The sequence below is a fragment of the Triticum urartu genome, chromosome 5A, assembly GCF_056163025.1.
Source record: "Triticum urartu cultivar PI428250 chromosome 5A, HENAU_Tu73, whole genome shotgun sequence".
Lineage (NCBI taxonomy): Eukaryota > Viridiplantae > Streptophyta > Magnoliopsida > Poales > Poaceae > Triticum > Triticum urartu.
The window spans coordinates 549,154,835-549,172,172 of record NC_141877.1 but is presented as its reverse complement, the minus strand read 5'-3'; the positions used below and the strand labels follow the sequence as shown (position 1 = coordinate 549,172,172).

Here is a 17,338-nt window from a genome sequence, read left to right as displayed (position 1 = left end):
AGATAATTGCTTTCCAAAATTTTAGTTGGGCCACCAACCAACCTATTGTAGACCGGAGTCAACCCTTTTCACATGCTTTTTGTGGGCTCTTTTAAATGCACATTAATTACTTTTACCGACTTTATGGTGTAATATGAATGCCAATTTCAAAAACCATTCTTTCAACTTAAAGTTTTATATGTTATGTTAATAATCTTTCATTTCTAGTCATTGGAGGAGTATATATATGGTAATATACTTATTTTTCATTAAACTTTGTTCATCACTCTGCAAAAAAAAGCAGTCATACAAGAAAAGATTGTTGTGGAATTTATCTTACTAGTAAGTGTGTACGTGCAACGCACGTCGCACGTCTCAATCAAACCATATCAAATTTTGCAGGTATAAAATTTTGAATTCAAACTTTAGGATGACACAAATCAATGGCAATAGACTGGCTGAACAACTTCTCCACAAAGAATGTAAGGGCGTAGCCTATTTAGTCTATTCCTACAAAGATTTCAGAATGTTTATTTTCTTGGGCGAAAATCAAAGTAACATATGAACATTGTCCAAGTGGACATGGCGTCAATGCAAAGTTGGAACAAAGATGCACAAAAAATAGGTGTTGGCTGAACTAAATTAGTTTTCTTCTTGGATTCGAGCTGCTTGTTATCTTCAGAATTTGAAGGCTCGGCGGCTGCGGTAAAGCCACCCATGCCATAGCGGGCACCGCCTGCGAGCAGGAAGAGTCGGATTTTTTTTACCCCATTCTCAGTTTATCTCAGCTTTTCATGGAGTGGAACTACAGTTCAGACAAACAGTATCTATTGTGTATATAGTTTCAGAACATCTAGAAGCTAAAAACAGATCAATAAAGCGTTAGGTTCATGGTAAGGAATTGGAGAGAGGGAATTTAACATTTTCTCTATGACATGAATGACATGCAAGCAACCCTTTCTCTACCTAATGCTTAGTTCTGTCAATATTAAACATGAGTTAAAAATGTCGCCGTGCTTCAACATCTTAGCAGAGCAGAAAGGCTACTATTCTAGAATGGGACACTATACGGTATAAGGAAATTGGGCATGTGCAGATCAAGGATTATAATAATTATTGTTTCGCAAAGCTAGCCAGGACTGAAAAAAGAATCCACACAAAATTTAGGATGACCAAAGCCACCCTTCCTAACTAAGATGAATATACAAGAAATGATAAATTAACACCGGATACATAAGTAGGTTTAATGGCTAAAATGAAGGAAATGCGTAATGTCATGGCGCTTTTAGTTATTCATGTGCAAATTCAAAGCATGATCTGATGAAAGACGCAAAGATTCAAAATTATCAGTTGATACAAAATGTGATGAATTGTATCAACTATGCGAAAAAGAAATTAATACAATGTAGCCTTTCTGCACAATTCAACAGCAAGCAGGATGCACCTTATTAGAAGAAAAGCAACTATATAAAATCCTGGCAAATTTAAGAAGAGAGAGATGTCGCTAAGATCTGTTGAAAGATCTTACCAGTGCTTGGAAAGGAGCCAATTGTAGTAGCAGTTGCGATGATACACTGATCTCTTCAGAAGCTTTCTTGCTTATTCACACTTCTTGAGTTCAGTATAAAACACATGAGGATTTAACAATCTGGTTGGTTGTAGCCGACTTTCCATGTGATGTTTTACCGAAATGTTGAAGTTCAGCAATGTTGTTTCATGGTTCAATAGGTCAGTGTAAAATAATTATGTGGCGGTCAAGTCTCCATCCCATGTTATTTACAATCTCAAACAACGAAAGCTCACTTTCTACAGTTCACCAAAGGTTCTAAGTTACTACTTTTTACTCAAAGATCTAATGTCTGCTGATCTCTCTCAATCTTATGGCTGACATTAACATAATTGCAAAAGGCAACATCAACTCAAATTTTAGTCTGCATTGGAAACCATCAAACAAATTCCAGCAAGATGTTTTTTGAAGGACAGAGGGAGTATATGACTTCCATTTGTCTAGGAATAATGTAGGTAAACCTACACAAAGAGCACACATACATGCGTCCATACATGGTAATTTCTAACTGCTCATTATGTGAAACCAGAGGCATACAAAGGTATAATTCCCATATACGGATGAACTTCCCATCAAAGTCTAGTTTCAAAACGTGTCTGCAAGAAAAAGGAATAGATAGGAAATTAATACTAACTGAGCGACCAAGTGGAACATATATGTATATAATCGTCACAGCAGTATTCTTCCTGTAGTGAGTGTGAAGTGATCCTTACTCTTTGTTGCCATGAGTTAAACATGACAAGTGATACTTACTCTTACCCCCACCTGCACCTCATTCGCGTTATTGCTCTTCCGTCGTGGTCGTGCAGCCGCTGCCGCTGCACGCTACACATGTGTTGTTGTCCGCCGATGTGCCGCTGCTCCCTGCCGCAGTCGCCTTTCCAGGCGACCCCACAAGTCACAACCATTCAAATCCTCTGAAACATCATTCCGTTTATTCACAAATTTTACTTCAGAAAATATTTAAAAATAAAATGGTGCTTCATCTTATGCGAAAAATGAAATATCCGTAAATATAACTTCATGGACTGTAGTGTTAATAAAAAAAATTACATCGCAATAACTTTTTAAAACACAGAACTGCACCGAAAAACCAGATCCTTCCATCTAGGAAGGTGATCATCGTGCCCTTCTTCCACCCCGGCTTGACATCGATAGTAAGGATCTCCTCCAGCCGGATGGTCTTTCTAAAAATAGTCGCCATCAGGAATTGGCGTTTAGTGTTTATTTTAGCACCTAAAATAAGTTTGTTGTTCTATTAAAGACATGCACCCAAAACTGAAACTACTCCAAAATGACCGAGCAGGCTAAAAATTGAAGGTGGCTTAAATATTAGTAAGAACCGACCAGGCTGAACTATTTGATTGAACCAACAGAGATGTTGCACTGTTAATAATCTATCTTTAGTATAGATCATGGACAATGGTGGTTGTTGCTGCATCTATTAAAGAAATCAAACATACCCAAGTGGTCAACTACACATTTCTCAAGTTTAATCTTGGGAACACTTGTACCTCATACTAACATTAAATAATTCAGAATGATTGAGGAAGCTAAAATCCAAAGACGGCTTAAAATTCCTGAAAACTGTCAAAATCAATAGTACAACTGAATTGTCAGATGAAAAAAAAGTAAATAGCATTTATCAAGTTTAACCTAAACCAACTAACACAGTCTCAATATTCAAGAATGTAGCGGCCCTTGATTCTCTTAATCAGAGATAACAAATAACCACATGTGTACAACAGAGGGAAGCAAAGCATACTCATATGTGTACCACACTTGAATTTCCTGTAAATATAAGAGGGGGTAGGGAAAAAAGATTACTTACAAAGATTCATTCGGTAAGAACTGAGCGGTGAAAAGTTTCCACTTATTATCCCATATCTCACCATGAGCACCAATACATCAGTGACGGACATGAAATTGCAACCACAAGCATCGGTCAATATCGATCTTGGTATATGTATGTATGTACCTTAGCATGGTCCTCGCGGTTGGTTCGGATGAAGGTGACCTTTCCGTGATTCCATCCTTGGTGGTGAGGCTGAAGCTGTCTTCACCGGCGGCTTGCCTTTTCCATATGTGTGTGTGCTCCTGTAAGAAAAATCCATCCAGCTGTCTGCATGTCTACTTCTTGTGTATGCGCGTATCTTGACGAACTGGTTTTTTGGATCCGCCGCTCGTTCTGGGCGTCCGGGGGAAGAGGGTGCCAGATCTTTAACCTTTGAAGGTCGAGGGGCTAGCGAGGAGATGAATCGGCCACTCGCCGCTGCCGAGCCGTCATCGTCGCATAGATGTAAACGAGCCACCGCCGCCTCCGTCGCCGCCCGACTGCTTCTCCCCGTCAACCCCTGACTGTTGTGGGCGGTGGCAGGGCAACCCTAGCGCCCGATCCAACCCCGTGCGCCAGGCAGATGCGGGAGCACGCTCGCCGGCGAGCACGCCCTGTGCCGCCGCCAGGCCTCTCATTCTCCCCCCTCTCCTGAAGATGCGCCTCGGCAGGCCGAACGAATGCATGCGAACGCCATAATGCTGAACGTGGGCCATGCCGCTGCATGCAGGCCTTTAATCACACGAATCAGTTAAATTTTTGCTCGCAGCGGAACGTTTCATCCTCTCGATGGATAGATGGCAGAGTTTCGTCCGCTTCTCTAAATTGCTAAACATATACAGATAAGGGCTATTAACGGTTAGATCTAATTAGGTGGATCGAATCGTGAGGTGGTATTTTGTCTTGGTTGTTTCGTGTACGTGTTTTTAAATGCGTTTAGAGAAAAATATGTTTGCTTGTTTAATAGTAGTAGAGATTATGAAAAATACTCATTTTTTCCAACTTAAAGGCTAAATGACGACATTCTCATTACTTGTCATCATTTATCATAGCCACATGATAAGGGTATGTTTACGGCATGTTTGGGACTGCTCTGCTCCACCAAAATTAACATCACACCACCAAATCCACTTTGGAGCATTTTCATATAGGAGTTGCAGCTCCACCAAAGAGCACTTTATCATGTTTGGCTTCCAGCTAGCTCCAACTTCAAGAATTAAAATTTTGGTGAAAATGACCTATTTGATTGGATGACGTAAGGATAAACAAATAGGTATCCACTTACTGGTGGCAATGGTGCGTAATTTTCTCCCAACTTTAGCTTCTAGAGTTTTTAGAGCACCCCCTCAAGAGCTTCACAAAAACACTGAGTTGTACCCTAGATTCTACTCTCTTTTTTGCAGAGCGGCATATCATGGAGCTACACCGTTTGACTTGCATTTTCTAGAGCGGAGCTAAATTTTAGGGAGCGGGGCAGTCCCAAACATGGCCTTAGTTGCCCTACACACTTGTGACAAAAGTTAGCTAGCTCTGTTTGGATTGCGACAATGTTTGCCATATATTGTCACATTATTTTTGCCATACTTGCCACATTTGCCTAACTTGAGGGGCTGTTTGGATTGTGACTATCTTTGCCATATGTTGCCACATGATTTTTGTCACACTTGCCTTACTTGAGTTGCTCAAATTGCTAGCCACACTTTGGCTTGCCTAATCGAATCTTGCCACACTTTTTGTGCCTATGACATGTGGGGTTCACTGCTCATAAAAAAATTATTGCCTTAAGTGTGGCTAGAACCAAACACCTACCTAATTTGGTCAAACTTGCCTTAGGTTAGGTGTGGCAAAGTGTGGCAAGGTATGACTAGAAACCAAACAGCCCCTTTGCTCAAATTGTTAGCCACACTTTGGCTTGCCTAAGGGAATCTTGCCACACTCTTTGTGTCTATGACATGTGGGGTTCACTTCTCATAAAAAATTCTTGCCACACTTTGCCACACCTCATCTTAGGCAAATTTGACCAAGCTAGGTGTGTGTTTGGTCCTAGCCACACCTAAGGTTAGAATTTTTTTATAGGTAGTAAACCCCACATGTCATAGACACAAAAAGTGTGGCAAGATTTCCTTAGGCAAGCCAAAGTGTGGCTAACAATTTGAGCAACTCAAATAAGGCAAGTGTGACAAATGTGGCAAAAATAATGTGAAAATATATGGAAAAGATAGTCACAATCCAAATAGCCCAATGTGGCAAGCCACAACTGTGGCTACAACCAAACACTTGCCACACTCATGGCAGATAAGTGTGGCAAACAGTGGATGCCAACCAGACATGCCCTAAGTACTTTAGCAAGGTTGTTGCACTATATATTTAAGTTTCATCGCTGCAGCTTCACAAAATCGCATAGCCTCCATAGTAGAATGCTGAAAACAGTAAGAAAAAAATTTCATCTCTCATACCACTCTTATGGCTGGTTGGATGCGGAAGCTTGGTTTTAGTTAGCTTCATGTACGGGAGGATATTGAGTGCCTGAGTGGCATTGATTTTGTAGAAATGTGATGCATTGGGAACGTGAGTTCAAGTCAAAACAAAGTAACTTGAGTTCAACTTGGAAACTTGATGAGAATTTCCAGCCATTCATCTGGGGAACTCAAAGGTGGACAAGCTACGACAGTGTGAAGATCTACAAGCTGGTCTTGCAGAAGGAATGTCATCCTGAGTACAATATTGAGATTGTCCTGCAAGAACAAATTTAGTTTGTATCAGAACTGCACTGTGTGTCTCGATTTATGTCTTGCTGAAGGAATGTATTCCAAAATTGTTTCTTACATAGACTTTTGTTTCTTGGATTGAGATTTTTTGTATTGGTTCAAACACTTTTTACACTAAAACTTAATCTTGTGTAACTGATAAACTTCTCCACACTAAATAATTAGCTACATGGTGTAGTATAATCGACTCAAACGATAGCTAAAAATATGTGTGTACATGACGATAGCCTCACAATTTCACAAACCATCCTTTAATCCTCTTGGCAGCAATGCATGTCGTGCAGCACTATGGCACTCTTTAATAGTAGTAAGTATACAAGTTTAAACAATAAAGAATCCAACTTCCATGGTGAAGATTTTTTCGGATACCAATTTCAATGCTAGTTGTGTAGTGAGATATTGCGACTTCACTTCAAGAGAATCAAGTTCAACACATTTGATGTCACTGGGATTGCAGAGATACTATCTTCTATCATGGTGTTTCTTCGAAAACAAGCGCAAGTTCACAGTTTGTCGACGCCATTCATTTATTGGGACCTAAATTCAATATGAATATCGAGTACTTAGTAAGCAAATGGTAAAAATGAGGAACACAAGCTGGAAATGTGGACATTGCTATACTGAAATGCTTACAGCTGGAAATCCGCCATAGTCACTGGGCTCCTGAATGTCCTTTGTCACCAAACTATTTGCAGCAAGTCTAACCTGTAATTGGACCGAGGAAAACAAATTTACGAGGGCGGTGGAAAAAAATTGTGGGCAATCAAAATATGATGTTATCAACTAGATCTTGGTCAAATGTTTAGACCAGTGCTATCTGGATGCTTGCCATGGATACCAACAGGAATGAAATGCATGTTTTGCTTGAGCATTTGTTTCTTTGTTGTCACCACTGGATATGAAGATGAAGTCGTAAATGGATTTGTTGTATCACAGTCAGTTGCTTAACAAGGTGAGAAGTAAGACACGTTCTCCCTGCAACCTGAATTACTTGTGAAGTGCTATCAGGCACTAGAGCACGATGAGCAATCACTAGTGCAGAACCGGGCAATAGCACCGGTTCGTAAGGCCCTTTAGTGCCGGTTCGGTAACCAGCACTAAATTGTGGGCACTAAAGCCCTCCCCCCCTTTAGTACCGGTTCAGCAAGAACCGGTGCTAAAGGGCAACCACGTGGCACGAGCCGGCTCCGTGGGCGCGTAGGACATTAGTACCGGTTGGTAACACCAACCGGTACTAAATGTTTGGGTGTGTTTTGGTTTTATTTTTTATTTTTACTTTAATTTTGTGTTTTCAATTTAATTTAGTGATTGTTTTACATTATAATGAGTTGTTAAATCATTTGATGAATGTACCGCAGATTAGTTTGACTGGATGCGTGGATCCTAGATAAGTCATCAAGTATATGTCATATCCATATTATATATACTTGATCACCTAATTAAGTGATCGAGGTAATATGAATATGGCATATACTTAATCACTTAGCTAGAATCCATCCAGTTGAAACTAATATGTAGTTTCTTATATAAATGATATAATAACTCATCATCATCATATTAATATAAAAACTCTTGCATCATATATATTATCACCAACAACAGTTTTCATAGCAAAGATATCATCAAGTTCAACATGGTAATGATATTATAAGCGTTCATAACACCGCAAAAGCAAATCACTCTTTGAGATTAAGTTCAGGACGAAGAACACGGACATGAGAGGACAAGTACTAAGAGCATGAACTAGCTAATTAATCACTCCTGCTGCTCTCTCTCTCTTAGGTAAAATAGTATAGAACATGTATAGCTTTGCTGATTCATCATATTGGAGCATGCAGATGAACCTGTCTCCTAATCGTGGGTTGCGCTTCTGATTGCTGCGCCCTAGTACTTCTCTGTGATTGTTCACAATTTTGCTCCAGTCTTTTACTATTAAGCATTCCTCGCTATTAGAAATCCTGAATGCACTAAAGTGCATTGTAGGATATCTTGGCCGTAAGCTAACAATATTCATGGTACCTTTAGTCTCGATCCAATCAGGCACAACATTCATCGGGAGTCCCTGTTGAAGAACATCGTATAGTAACATACTTAGCAATGAAGTTTAGCTTAAAAAATAATGTATGCAAAAGATGCACTGAGGAGAAATAGTAGAAATCTTACCATCTTTCCTAAATATATGTGACCGTAGTTCAGTACGAACACTATTGGTCGCATATTTTGAGTACTAACATTTCTAAGTGCAGGAAAGAAATTTGTCTTGACAGCATCAAGATCCTCAAGCCATGAAACATAATGACTTGTCTCCTCGCAGTTTAGTTCAGCCCCGGGACAGTGGACGGTCCTGTCTACCAAGCGTCGGACATGTTTGCTTGATTGGAAGTAAGCTGTCAATATAAATTGAGATCTATTAATTATTCAACTGGTTCAAATAATCTCATATCGAAGACATAAATATGGTTGAGAAACTCACATAATGGTAGAACTGGAGGCGACTGCACATCGACTCAGATGTCTCTATTACCTTCAATATCATCTTCCGGACGAATATCAAAGGTGATAACCATATCAAGCTCAAATGCATAAGCCTTGCATAGTGCTTGCCAAGTTTTACATTCAAAATAGGTGTATGTGTCTGCATTGTATAATTTGACGTTGAAGGTATAACCATGCTCGGTCTTCAAGTAAACTCTTTTTACCTCCATAGTTTCGTTAGGACTGAAACCTATCTTATCCAAGACAAAAATTCTTGCATTGCAGGGGATACGCTAGTAGAATAGTGAAAAATTAAAATTAAAAGTTGAAGCAAATGAAGCATAAGTCATGCTTAATTACGAAAAAAGACTTGTCGTTGTGACTTACTGTATCCACTTCGAAGTTCTCATCCAGCTTGATGCTGAAGCATCTATCATCAACTAGAAAATTTCTGCCGCACAGGTTGCGCTGGTCTTCGCAGTATTCACACATAATGAAATTGTGTTCGTCGTCAGACGACATTCCTATGTTCATAGGTGAAACATTAAACACTTATTAGTTCTATTAATTCAACTAATTCTATTAATTCAACTAGTTTAACTAATTAATTGACCTAATTCAACTAAGCACTTACGAAAAATATACCTAATTAATTGAACTAATTCAACTAACTAGTTCAACTAATTCAACTAAACTAGTTCTATTAATTTTCTTACTAAAAATAAGGTAGCTAGTTCTATATAATAAAATGTTAATTAGATAATGAAATCTCATATAACTAAATTAAATATATATCTAACATATAATTTATATCTAATTCATCTAACATTTGACATTAATATCTAACATATGTTCATATATAGGTGAAACATTAAACACTTACTAGTTCTATTAATTTAACTAAATAAATTAGTTCTATTAATTCAACTAAGCATTTACTAAAAATAAACCAGTTCTATTAATTTCTTACTAAAATAAAGTACGTAGTTCTATATAGTAATATTTTGATTAGATCATCAAATCTCATATACCTAAATTTTCTTACTAAAAATAAACTTGTTCTATTAATTTTCATACTAAAAATAAACTAGTTATATTAATTCAACTAGTTCAACTCTCATATATATACCTGATTAATATCTAGCTAATTCATCTAAAATTGACATTAATATTTAACATCATTTCCATATAATTCATCTAACATGAACATTCTAACATTATTATCTACGTAATTTATCTAACATTAATCTAAACAACAGAAAATAGAAAATAAGTAAAAACAATGTGTGTGTGTGTCTGTGTGTGTATGTGTGTGTGTATGTGTGTGTGTGTGTCTGTGTGTGTGTGTGTGTACGAGCGGGGGGCGACGGCGTACGGGCGATGCGATGGTGACGGGCGGCGGGCGAGGCGGCGGCGACGGGCGGCGGGGGCGACGGCGGTGACGGCGACGACGGGTAGCGGGGGCGACGGCGGTGACGGCGACGATGGGCGGCGGGGGCGGCGAGGGCGGCGCGCGATGGGCGACGGGCGCGGCGAAGAAGTTGGATCGAGAAAAAGTGGTGATCGATGAAACTGAATTTCTTGTAAGTGCCATATATATAGGAGGGGTCTTTAGTACCGGTTGGAGTCATCAACCGGTACTAAAGGCCAATTTTCGCCAGGCCAAGGGGCGGGAAACGGCCCCTTTAGTACTGGTTCGTGCCACAAACCGGTACTAAAGGCACAATCATTAGTACCGGTTGGAGCCACCAACCGGTACTAATGGTTGTGCGCTGCCACCGGCGGTGCACAATGTTTAGTCCCACCTCGCCGAGCGAAGGGCAGCCGCACTGTTTTATAAAGCCAGCCGCGGCTGCTCCTTCGAACTTCTCTATATAGCAGGCTTCTCGGCCTAACTAGGGCGCGCTGCCCTGTGAGTCTGATGGCCTTTCTGGGCCTGCATTTGCACACCCTAGGTTTGGCAGGCCCACTGGGCAGCGCCCCAACAAATTTTTTATATAGTTTTTTCTTTTCTGCATTATTTATTTTCTTCTATTTATTTTTGTGTAATTTTTTATATAGTTTTTTCTTTTCTGCATTATTTATTTTCTTCTATTTATTTTTGAGTAATTTTTATATAGTTTTTTTTCTTTTGTGCTTTATTTATTTTCTTCTATTTATTTCTGAGTAATTTTTTTTGTAACCCTCTCTACTCTTTCGCACATGCTATGCGAGTGAAATGATAATACGATTGCAAGTTTCAACATTTTCAAAATTCATTTTGTAGTGATTTTCAATTTCACGGTAAATGACTGAAAACCAACAAATCATATCAGAACATGTTGGAAATTGATGATGTCGCTTTGAATGCTGCATACTGAACACAAAAGAAGTCCGGAGTTCAAATAAGTTAAAAAACATTGAAGTGTCCGTGTAACAGATGAGTTCTCGTCCGAAACCCTGATACTCCAAAAGAGATTGTCCAGTTTGTACACGAAGTGCGTCCAGTTTTTGCCGTGACCCTCTCTACTCTTTCGCACATGCTATGCGGGTGAAATGATGATACCATGCCAAGTTTCAACATTTTCAGAGTTCATTTTGTAGTGATTTTCAATTTCACGGTCATTTAGCTCTCTAAACAATTAGGTAAATGACTGAAAAACAACAAATAATGTCAGAACATGTTGGAAATTGATGATGTCGCTTTGATTGTTGCATACTGAACACAAAAGATGTCCGGAGTTCAAATAAGTTTAAAAAACATTGAAGTGCCCGTGTAACAGATGAGTTCTCGTCCGAAACCCTGATACTCCGAAAGAGATTGTCCAGTTTGTACACGAAGTGCGTCCAGTTTTTGTCGTGACCCTCTCTACTCTTTCGCACATGCTATCCGGGTGAAATGATGATACCATTCCAGGTTTCAACATTTTCAGAGTTCATTTTGTAGTGATTTTCAATTTTACGGTCATTTAGCTCTATAAACAATTAGGTAAATGACTGAAAAACAACAAATGATGTCAGAACATGTTGGAAATTGATGACGTCGCTTTGAATGCTGCATACTGAACACAAAAGAAGTCCGGAGTTCAAATAAGTTTAAAAAACATTGAAGTGCCCGTGTAACAGATGAGTTCTCGTCCGAAACACTGATACTCCGAAAGAGATTGTCCAGTTTGTACACGAAGTGCATCCAGTTTTTATCGTGACCCTCTCTACTCGTTCGCACATGCTATGCGGGTGAAATGATAATACAATGCCAAGTTTCAACATTTTCAGAATTCATTTTGTAGTGATTTTCAATTTCACGGTCATTTAGCTCTCTAAACAATTAGGTAAATGACTGAAAAACAAGAAATGATGTCAGAACATGTTGGAAATTGATGATGTCTCTTTGAATGCTGCATACTGAACACAAAAAAAGTACGGAGTTCAAATAAGTTTAAAAAACATTGAAGTGCCCGTGTAACAGATGAGTTCTCGTCCGAAACCCTGATACTCCGAAAGAGTTTGTCCAGTTTGTACACGAAGTGCGTCCAGTTTTTGTCGTGACCCTCTCTACTCTTTCGCACATGCTATGCGGGTGAAATGATGATACCATGCCAAGTTTCAACATTTTTAGAATTTATTTTGTAGTGATTTTCAATTTCACGGTCATTTAGCTCTCTAAACAATTAGGTAAATGACTGAAAAACAACAAATGATGTTAGAACATGTTGGAAATTGATGGCGTCGCTTTGAATGCTGCATACTGAACACAAAAGAAGTCCGGAGTTCAAATAAGTTTAAAAAACATTGAAGTGCCCATGTAACAGATGAGTTCTCGTCCGAAATCCTGATATTCCGAAAGAGGTTGTCCAGTTTGTACACGAAGTGCGTCCAGTTTTTGCCGTGACCCTCTGTACTCTTCCGCACATGCTATGCAGGTGAAATGATGATACCATGCCAAGTTTCAACATTTTTAGAATTTATTTTGTAGTGATTTTCAATTTCACGGTCATTTAGCTCTCTAAACAATTAGGTAAATGACTGAAAAACAGCAAATGATGTCAGAACATGTTGGAAACTGATGACGTCGCTTTGAATGCTGCATACTGAACACAAAAAAAGTCCAGAGTTCAAATAAGTTTAAAAAACATTGAAGTGCCCGTATAACAGATGAGTTCTCGTCTGAAACCCTGATACTCCAAAAGAGATTGTCCAGTTTGTACACGAAGTGCGTCCAGTTTTTGCCGTGACCCTCTCTACTCTTTCGCACATGCTATGCGGGTGAAATTATGATACCATGGCAAGTTTCAACATTTTCAGAGTTCATTTTGTAGTGATTTTCAATTTCACGGTCATTTAGCTCTCTAAACAATTAGGTAAATGACTGAAAAACAACAAATAATGTCAGAACATGTTGGAAATTGATGATGTCGCTTTGAATGTTGCATACTGAACACAAAAGATGTCCGGAGTTCAAATAAGTTTAAAAAACAGTGAAGTGCCCGTGTAGCAAATGAGTTCTCGTCCGAAACCAATATACTCCGAAAGAGATTGTCCAGTTTGTACACGAAGTGCGTCCAGTTTTTGTCGTGACCCTCTCTACTCTTTCGCACATGCTATCCGGGTGAAATGATGATACCATTCCAGGTTTCAACATTTTCAGAGTTCATTTTGTAGTGATTTTCAATTTCACGGTCATTTAGCTCTATAAACAATTAGGTAAATGACTGAAAAACAACAAATGATGTCAGAACATGTTGGAAATTGATGACGTCGCTTTGAATGCTGCATACTGAACACAAAAGAAGTCCGGAGTTCAAATAAGTTTAAAAAACATTGAAGTGCCCGTGTAACAGATGAGTTCTCGTCCGAAACCCTGATACTCTGAAAGAGTTTGTCCAGTTTGTACACGAAGTGCGTCCAGTTTTTGCCGTGACCCTCTCTACTCTTTCGCACATTCTATGCGAGTGAAATGATAATACCATTGCAAGTTTCAACATTTTCAGAATTCATTTTGTAGTGATTTTCAATTTCACGGTCATTTAGCTCTCTAAACAATTAGGTAAATGACTGAAAAACAACAAATGATGTCAGGACATGTTGGAAATTGATGACGTCGCTTGGAATGTTGCATACTGAACACAAAAGAAGTCCGGAGTTCAAATAAGTTTAAAAAACATTGAAGTGCCCGTGTAACAGATGAGTTCTCGTTCGAAACCCTGATACTCCGAAAGAGATTGTCCAGTTTGTACACGAAGTGCGTCCAGTTTTTGCCGTGACCCTCTCTACTCTTTCGCACATGCTATGCGGGTGAAATGATGATACCATGCCAAGTTTCAACATTTTCAGAGTTCATTTTATAGTGATTTTCAATTCACGGTCATTTAGCTCTCTAAACAATTAGGTAAATGACTGAAAAACAACAAATGATGTCAGAACATGTTGGAAAGTGATGACGTCGCTTTGAATGCTGCATACTGAACACAAAAGAAGTCCAGACTTCAAATAAGTTTAAAAAACATTGAAGTGCCCGTGTAACAGATGAGTTCTCGTCTGAAACCCTGATACTCCGAAAGAGATTGTCCAGTTTGTACACGAAGTGCGTCCAGTTTTTGCCGTGACCCTCTCTACTCTTTCGCACATGCTATGCGGGTGAATGATGATACCATGGCAAGTTTCAACATTTTCAGAGTTCATTTTGTAGTGATTTTCAATTTCACGGTCATTTAGCTCTCTAAACAATTAGGTAAATGACTGAAAACAACAAATGATGTCAGAACATGTTGAAAATTGATGACGTCGCTTTGAATGCTGCATACGGAATAGAAGAAGTCCCGAGTTCAAATAAGTTATTAAAAATAAAAAAGAGGTGCAATGCTGGTTAATTTGCTTCAAGCCTTTCGGAATAGTGTAGACTGCACTGCACATAGCTCAGTGCAATCTATGCTATTCCGAAAGGCTTGAAGTTAATCAACGTGCAGGTGAGCATTGCGCCTCTTCGTCATTGTCTCTGCACTCACGGCTTATAAACCGCTCATACTGCCTCTCTCTTGGCGAGGTGGGACTAAAAATCGGCTTACTAAAAAACTCTAGTATCGGTTCATGCCATGAACCGGTACTAAAGGTCTTCGTGGGGGCCCCAGCCTGACCACAGCCGCACTGGCCTCATTAGTACCGGTTCGTGGCATGAACCGGTACTAAAGGTTGCCCATGAACCGGTACTAATGATGCCCGCCCGCCTAGCTATTGGAACCGGCACTAATGGTCACATTAGTGCCGGCTCAAATTCAAACCGGCACTAATGTGCTTCACATTTGACCCTTTTTCTACTAGTGAATGCAGCTAGTTTTTAGCACATGACAACAAAGAATTGCATGGAAATTACAAATATTGTGGAATAAAAATAAAGCAAGGTCAAAAGGACGGAGCTGAGAAAACAACACCTTTGAAGCAATGGAGACATGATCCCGGATGGCCACCCTACCACCTAATACTGTGTAGTCACTCAACCTGTGTGTACATAATAGGACAAATTTCAAAAGGCACACATGACAAATTATATAACACACCTAAGAGGAATGAACACTTCATCCATGAGATGAAGGTATATGTACGTTGCAGAACCTGCGATCCCTACTTGTCCACAAATCAAGTAGCACTTTCCTATCACCACATTGTGACCTATCTGCAAGAGGGATGCCAATTCACAAAAAAGGAGAGAAGAGCCTGAATCTGATAACTAAAACAGGGGAGAGAATACCTGAACTAGATTATCAATCTTCGTGTCATCTCCAATCATTGTGTCTCTCCAACTGCAGTTAACAAATATAGTTAGAAGTTGTCAGCAAGAATCAGTTGCAGTCAAATGTATAATGGTGGCATGGAAAGGGTACATAGTTCGTCAGGTATATTGAGATCAATCATGGACTAGCCAATAGAGGCCTTAGCCAAGCTAAGCATTCCCTGGACATTAGCACGCCGACTCTATGAGCTTTGAACTATCGAACATTATCAAAATACATAAATTTAGAAAGGATAGAAAGGTGACAAGTTACCTACCTCTGTCAATGCATGTATTTGCGCCTATTTCCACATTGTCTCCAATTCTTGCATAAAGCTCCTGAAGAATACAAAGCTTTTTCTATGAGGCCTAATTTTTTATATGCATAAAAATTATCAAATTACGATATACAGAGTCACTCAGTCAGTAGGCACTTCTTACTGAAAGACATTATTTCTTCCATGTCACGTTGTAAAAACATTACCTCTGGGTTTCCTCTGTTCTCTGTTACTAGCATTGCACATTTGTTTTAACATATATTAACCAAGAACTTCTTCACCACTCAACCCAATAATTGTGACAAAACACTTCAACCTTAATACTTAGTAGTTATTTGTAATCTTCACCAACAGTTCACCCATGTATTTAATTTCCACCGAGTGATAGTGATGAGGACTAACTTGTGGTTTCTTCTTGACCTGTCCATCCTTGTCCACAAAGAAACCAAAATCTGCAAGGGATACATCAGCAATGGACACCTACATCTACATAGCATCAGAAATCAAGCCCTATTGTTTGATAGTAATTTATAAACCAAATATTTACTATTCAGCTACTATAACAGTAAAACAAAGAAAATTAAAAAATTGACAATAAACAAACCAAATAGGCTTTAGTACCAAAAAACTTGAGATGCAAGTCACCAGCTAAAATGACTAAGAGAACTGAACTGTTTTGATCAGCCGAGAAGCTGCAATTTAGTGTTCCTAGTAAACATGTGCAACGTATCTGAAATAAGTAACATGACATGTTCTTTGTAGTGTGGTAGAGCATAGAACATACCAGGTCTGCCAATTGACATATTTGCAACACTAGGTGAGAAAGTGCTCACCGTCTTGACCGCTGCAGGCGCCATTGTGGATCGTATAGAACTCGCCCACCGAGCAGTTGCTCAACACAACATTATACCTGCACATATCAACACATAACTCATCTGCAACAAATGATCACTGCAACCAAACAGAGATTGCTCTGTCTCAACATTGAGATGACACCAGCAAAACGCCATACCCGATCCTGGTGGACTGCCCCACGGATACCGAAGGCCCGACCATGGTCCCAGATCCGATGACCACCTCCTTGCCAATCACAGCACCATAGTGCATGACGGCGCCGGCCTCCACCACTGCGGTGGGGTCAACGGACGCTGCTCGGTGCAGAACGCCGCCACCATTACGCCAAGGCATGAACTCCGCCGCCGCAGAGGTCGCTGTCCCAGCATCTGGTTCAAGCCATTCAGGAAGCCAACAGGGTCGTACAGACTACACATCTCACAAGTACAGTATGGCAGAAACATTTCTCCTATATGTTTTGGATATATCTAGACTGATGCGTATATGCATTCTTCAGAGAATGCTCAATTTGTAAACTTATGTAAAATTTGGTTGAACCCAATTTTTATTCATCTTAAGATGATTTTGTGTATGTAGGTCTTGTAAAGATATTGCTGATGAGGTCATCGATATACACCGAGGTGATGTAAGAAAACAAAGTTCAGGATTTCTTTATGAGTAAACATAAAAAATCATCATTATTCGTATAATCCACTGAAAAAGGGACTGGTGTGGTTAGTCGTACTGTATAATTTTCTTACTTGAGTCATAGAGTGACTTTTATAATTTTGCACGATTTCAGAATTTTAAGCCCTTTAGGAACTTCAGTATAGTACAAGTTTTACAGTAGTTGGCATT

At 39.4% G+C, this 17,338-nt stretch overlaps 1 protein-coding gene across 1 annotated transcript; it reads right to left on the bottom strand.

The window, feature by feature from the left end:
- Window positions 1-6,610: 6,610 nt before the first annotated feature.
- LOC125510458 (putative UDP-3-O-acylglucosamine N-acyltransferase 2, mitochondrial) lies at window positions 6,611-16,884 on the bottom strand. The gene is made up of 9 exons (XM_087521670.1): window positions 16,659-16,884; window positions 16,480-16,556; window positions 16,049-16,098; window positions 15,643-15,707; window positions 15,348-15,399; window positions 15,202-15,272; window positions 15,031-15,097; window positions 6,782-6,853; window positions 6,611-6,685 (listed from the first exon to the last, which is right to left on the bottom strand). The coding sequence occupies exons 1-9, from the start codon at window positions 16,832-16,834 to the stop codon at window positions 6,611-6,613; spliced, it is 705 nt and encodes a 234-aa protein (XP_087377796.1). The 5' UTR covers window positions 16,835-16,884.
- Window positions 16,885-17,338: the final 454 nt, after the last annotated feature.

Bases quoted from the DNA above. Each gene is read 5' to 3' on its own strand.
- LOC125510458 (XM_087521670.1), bottom strand. From the start codon at position 16,834: ATGCCTTGGCGTAATGGTGGCGGCGTTCTGCACCGAGCAGCGTCCGTT. The intron at 15,708-16,048 runs GTTAGTCCTCAT...TGTATTCTTCAG, and splicing joins AGGTCAAGAAGAAACCACAA to GAGCTTTATGCAAGAATTGG. The intron at 15,098-15,201 runs GTACATATACCT...ATGTACACACAG, and splicing joins GGGATCGCAGGTTCTGCAAC to GTTGAGTGACTACACAGTAT.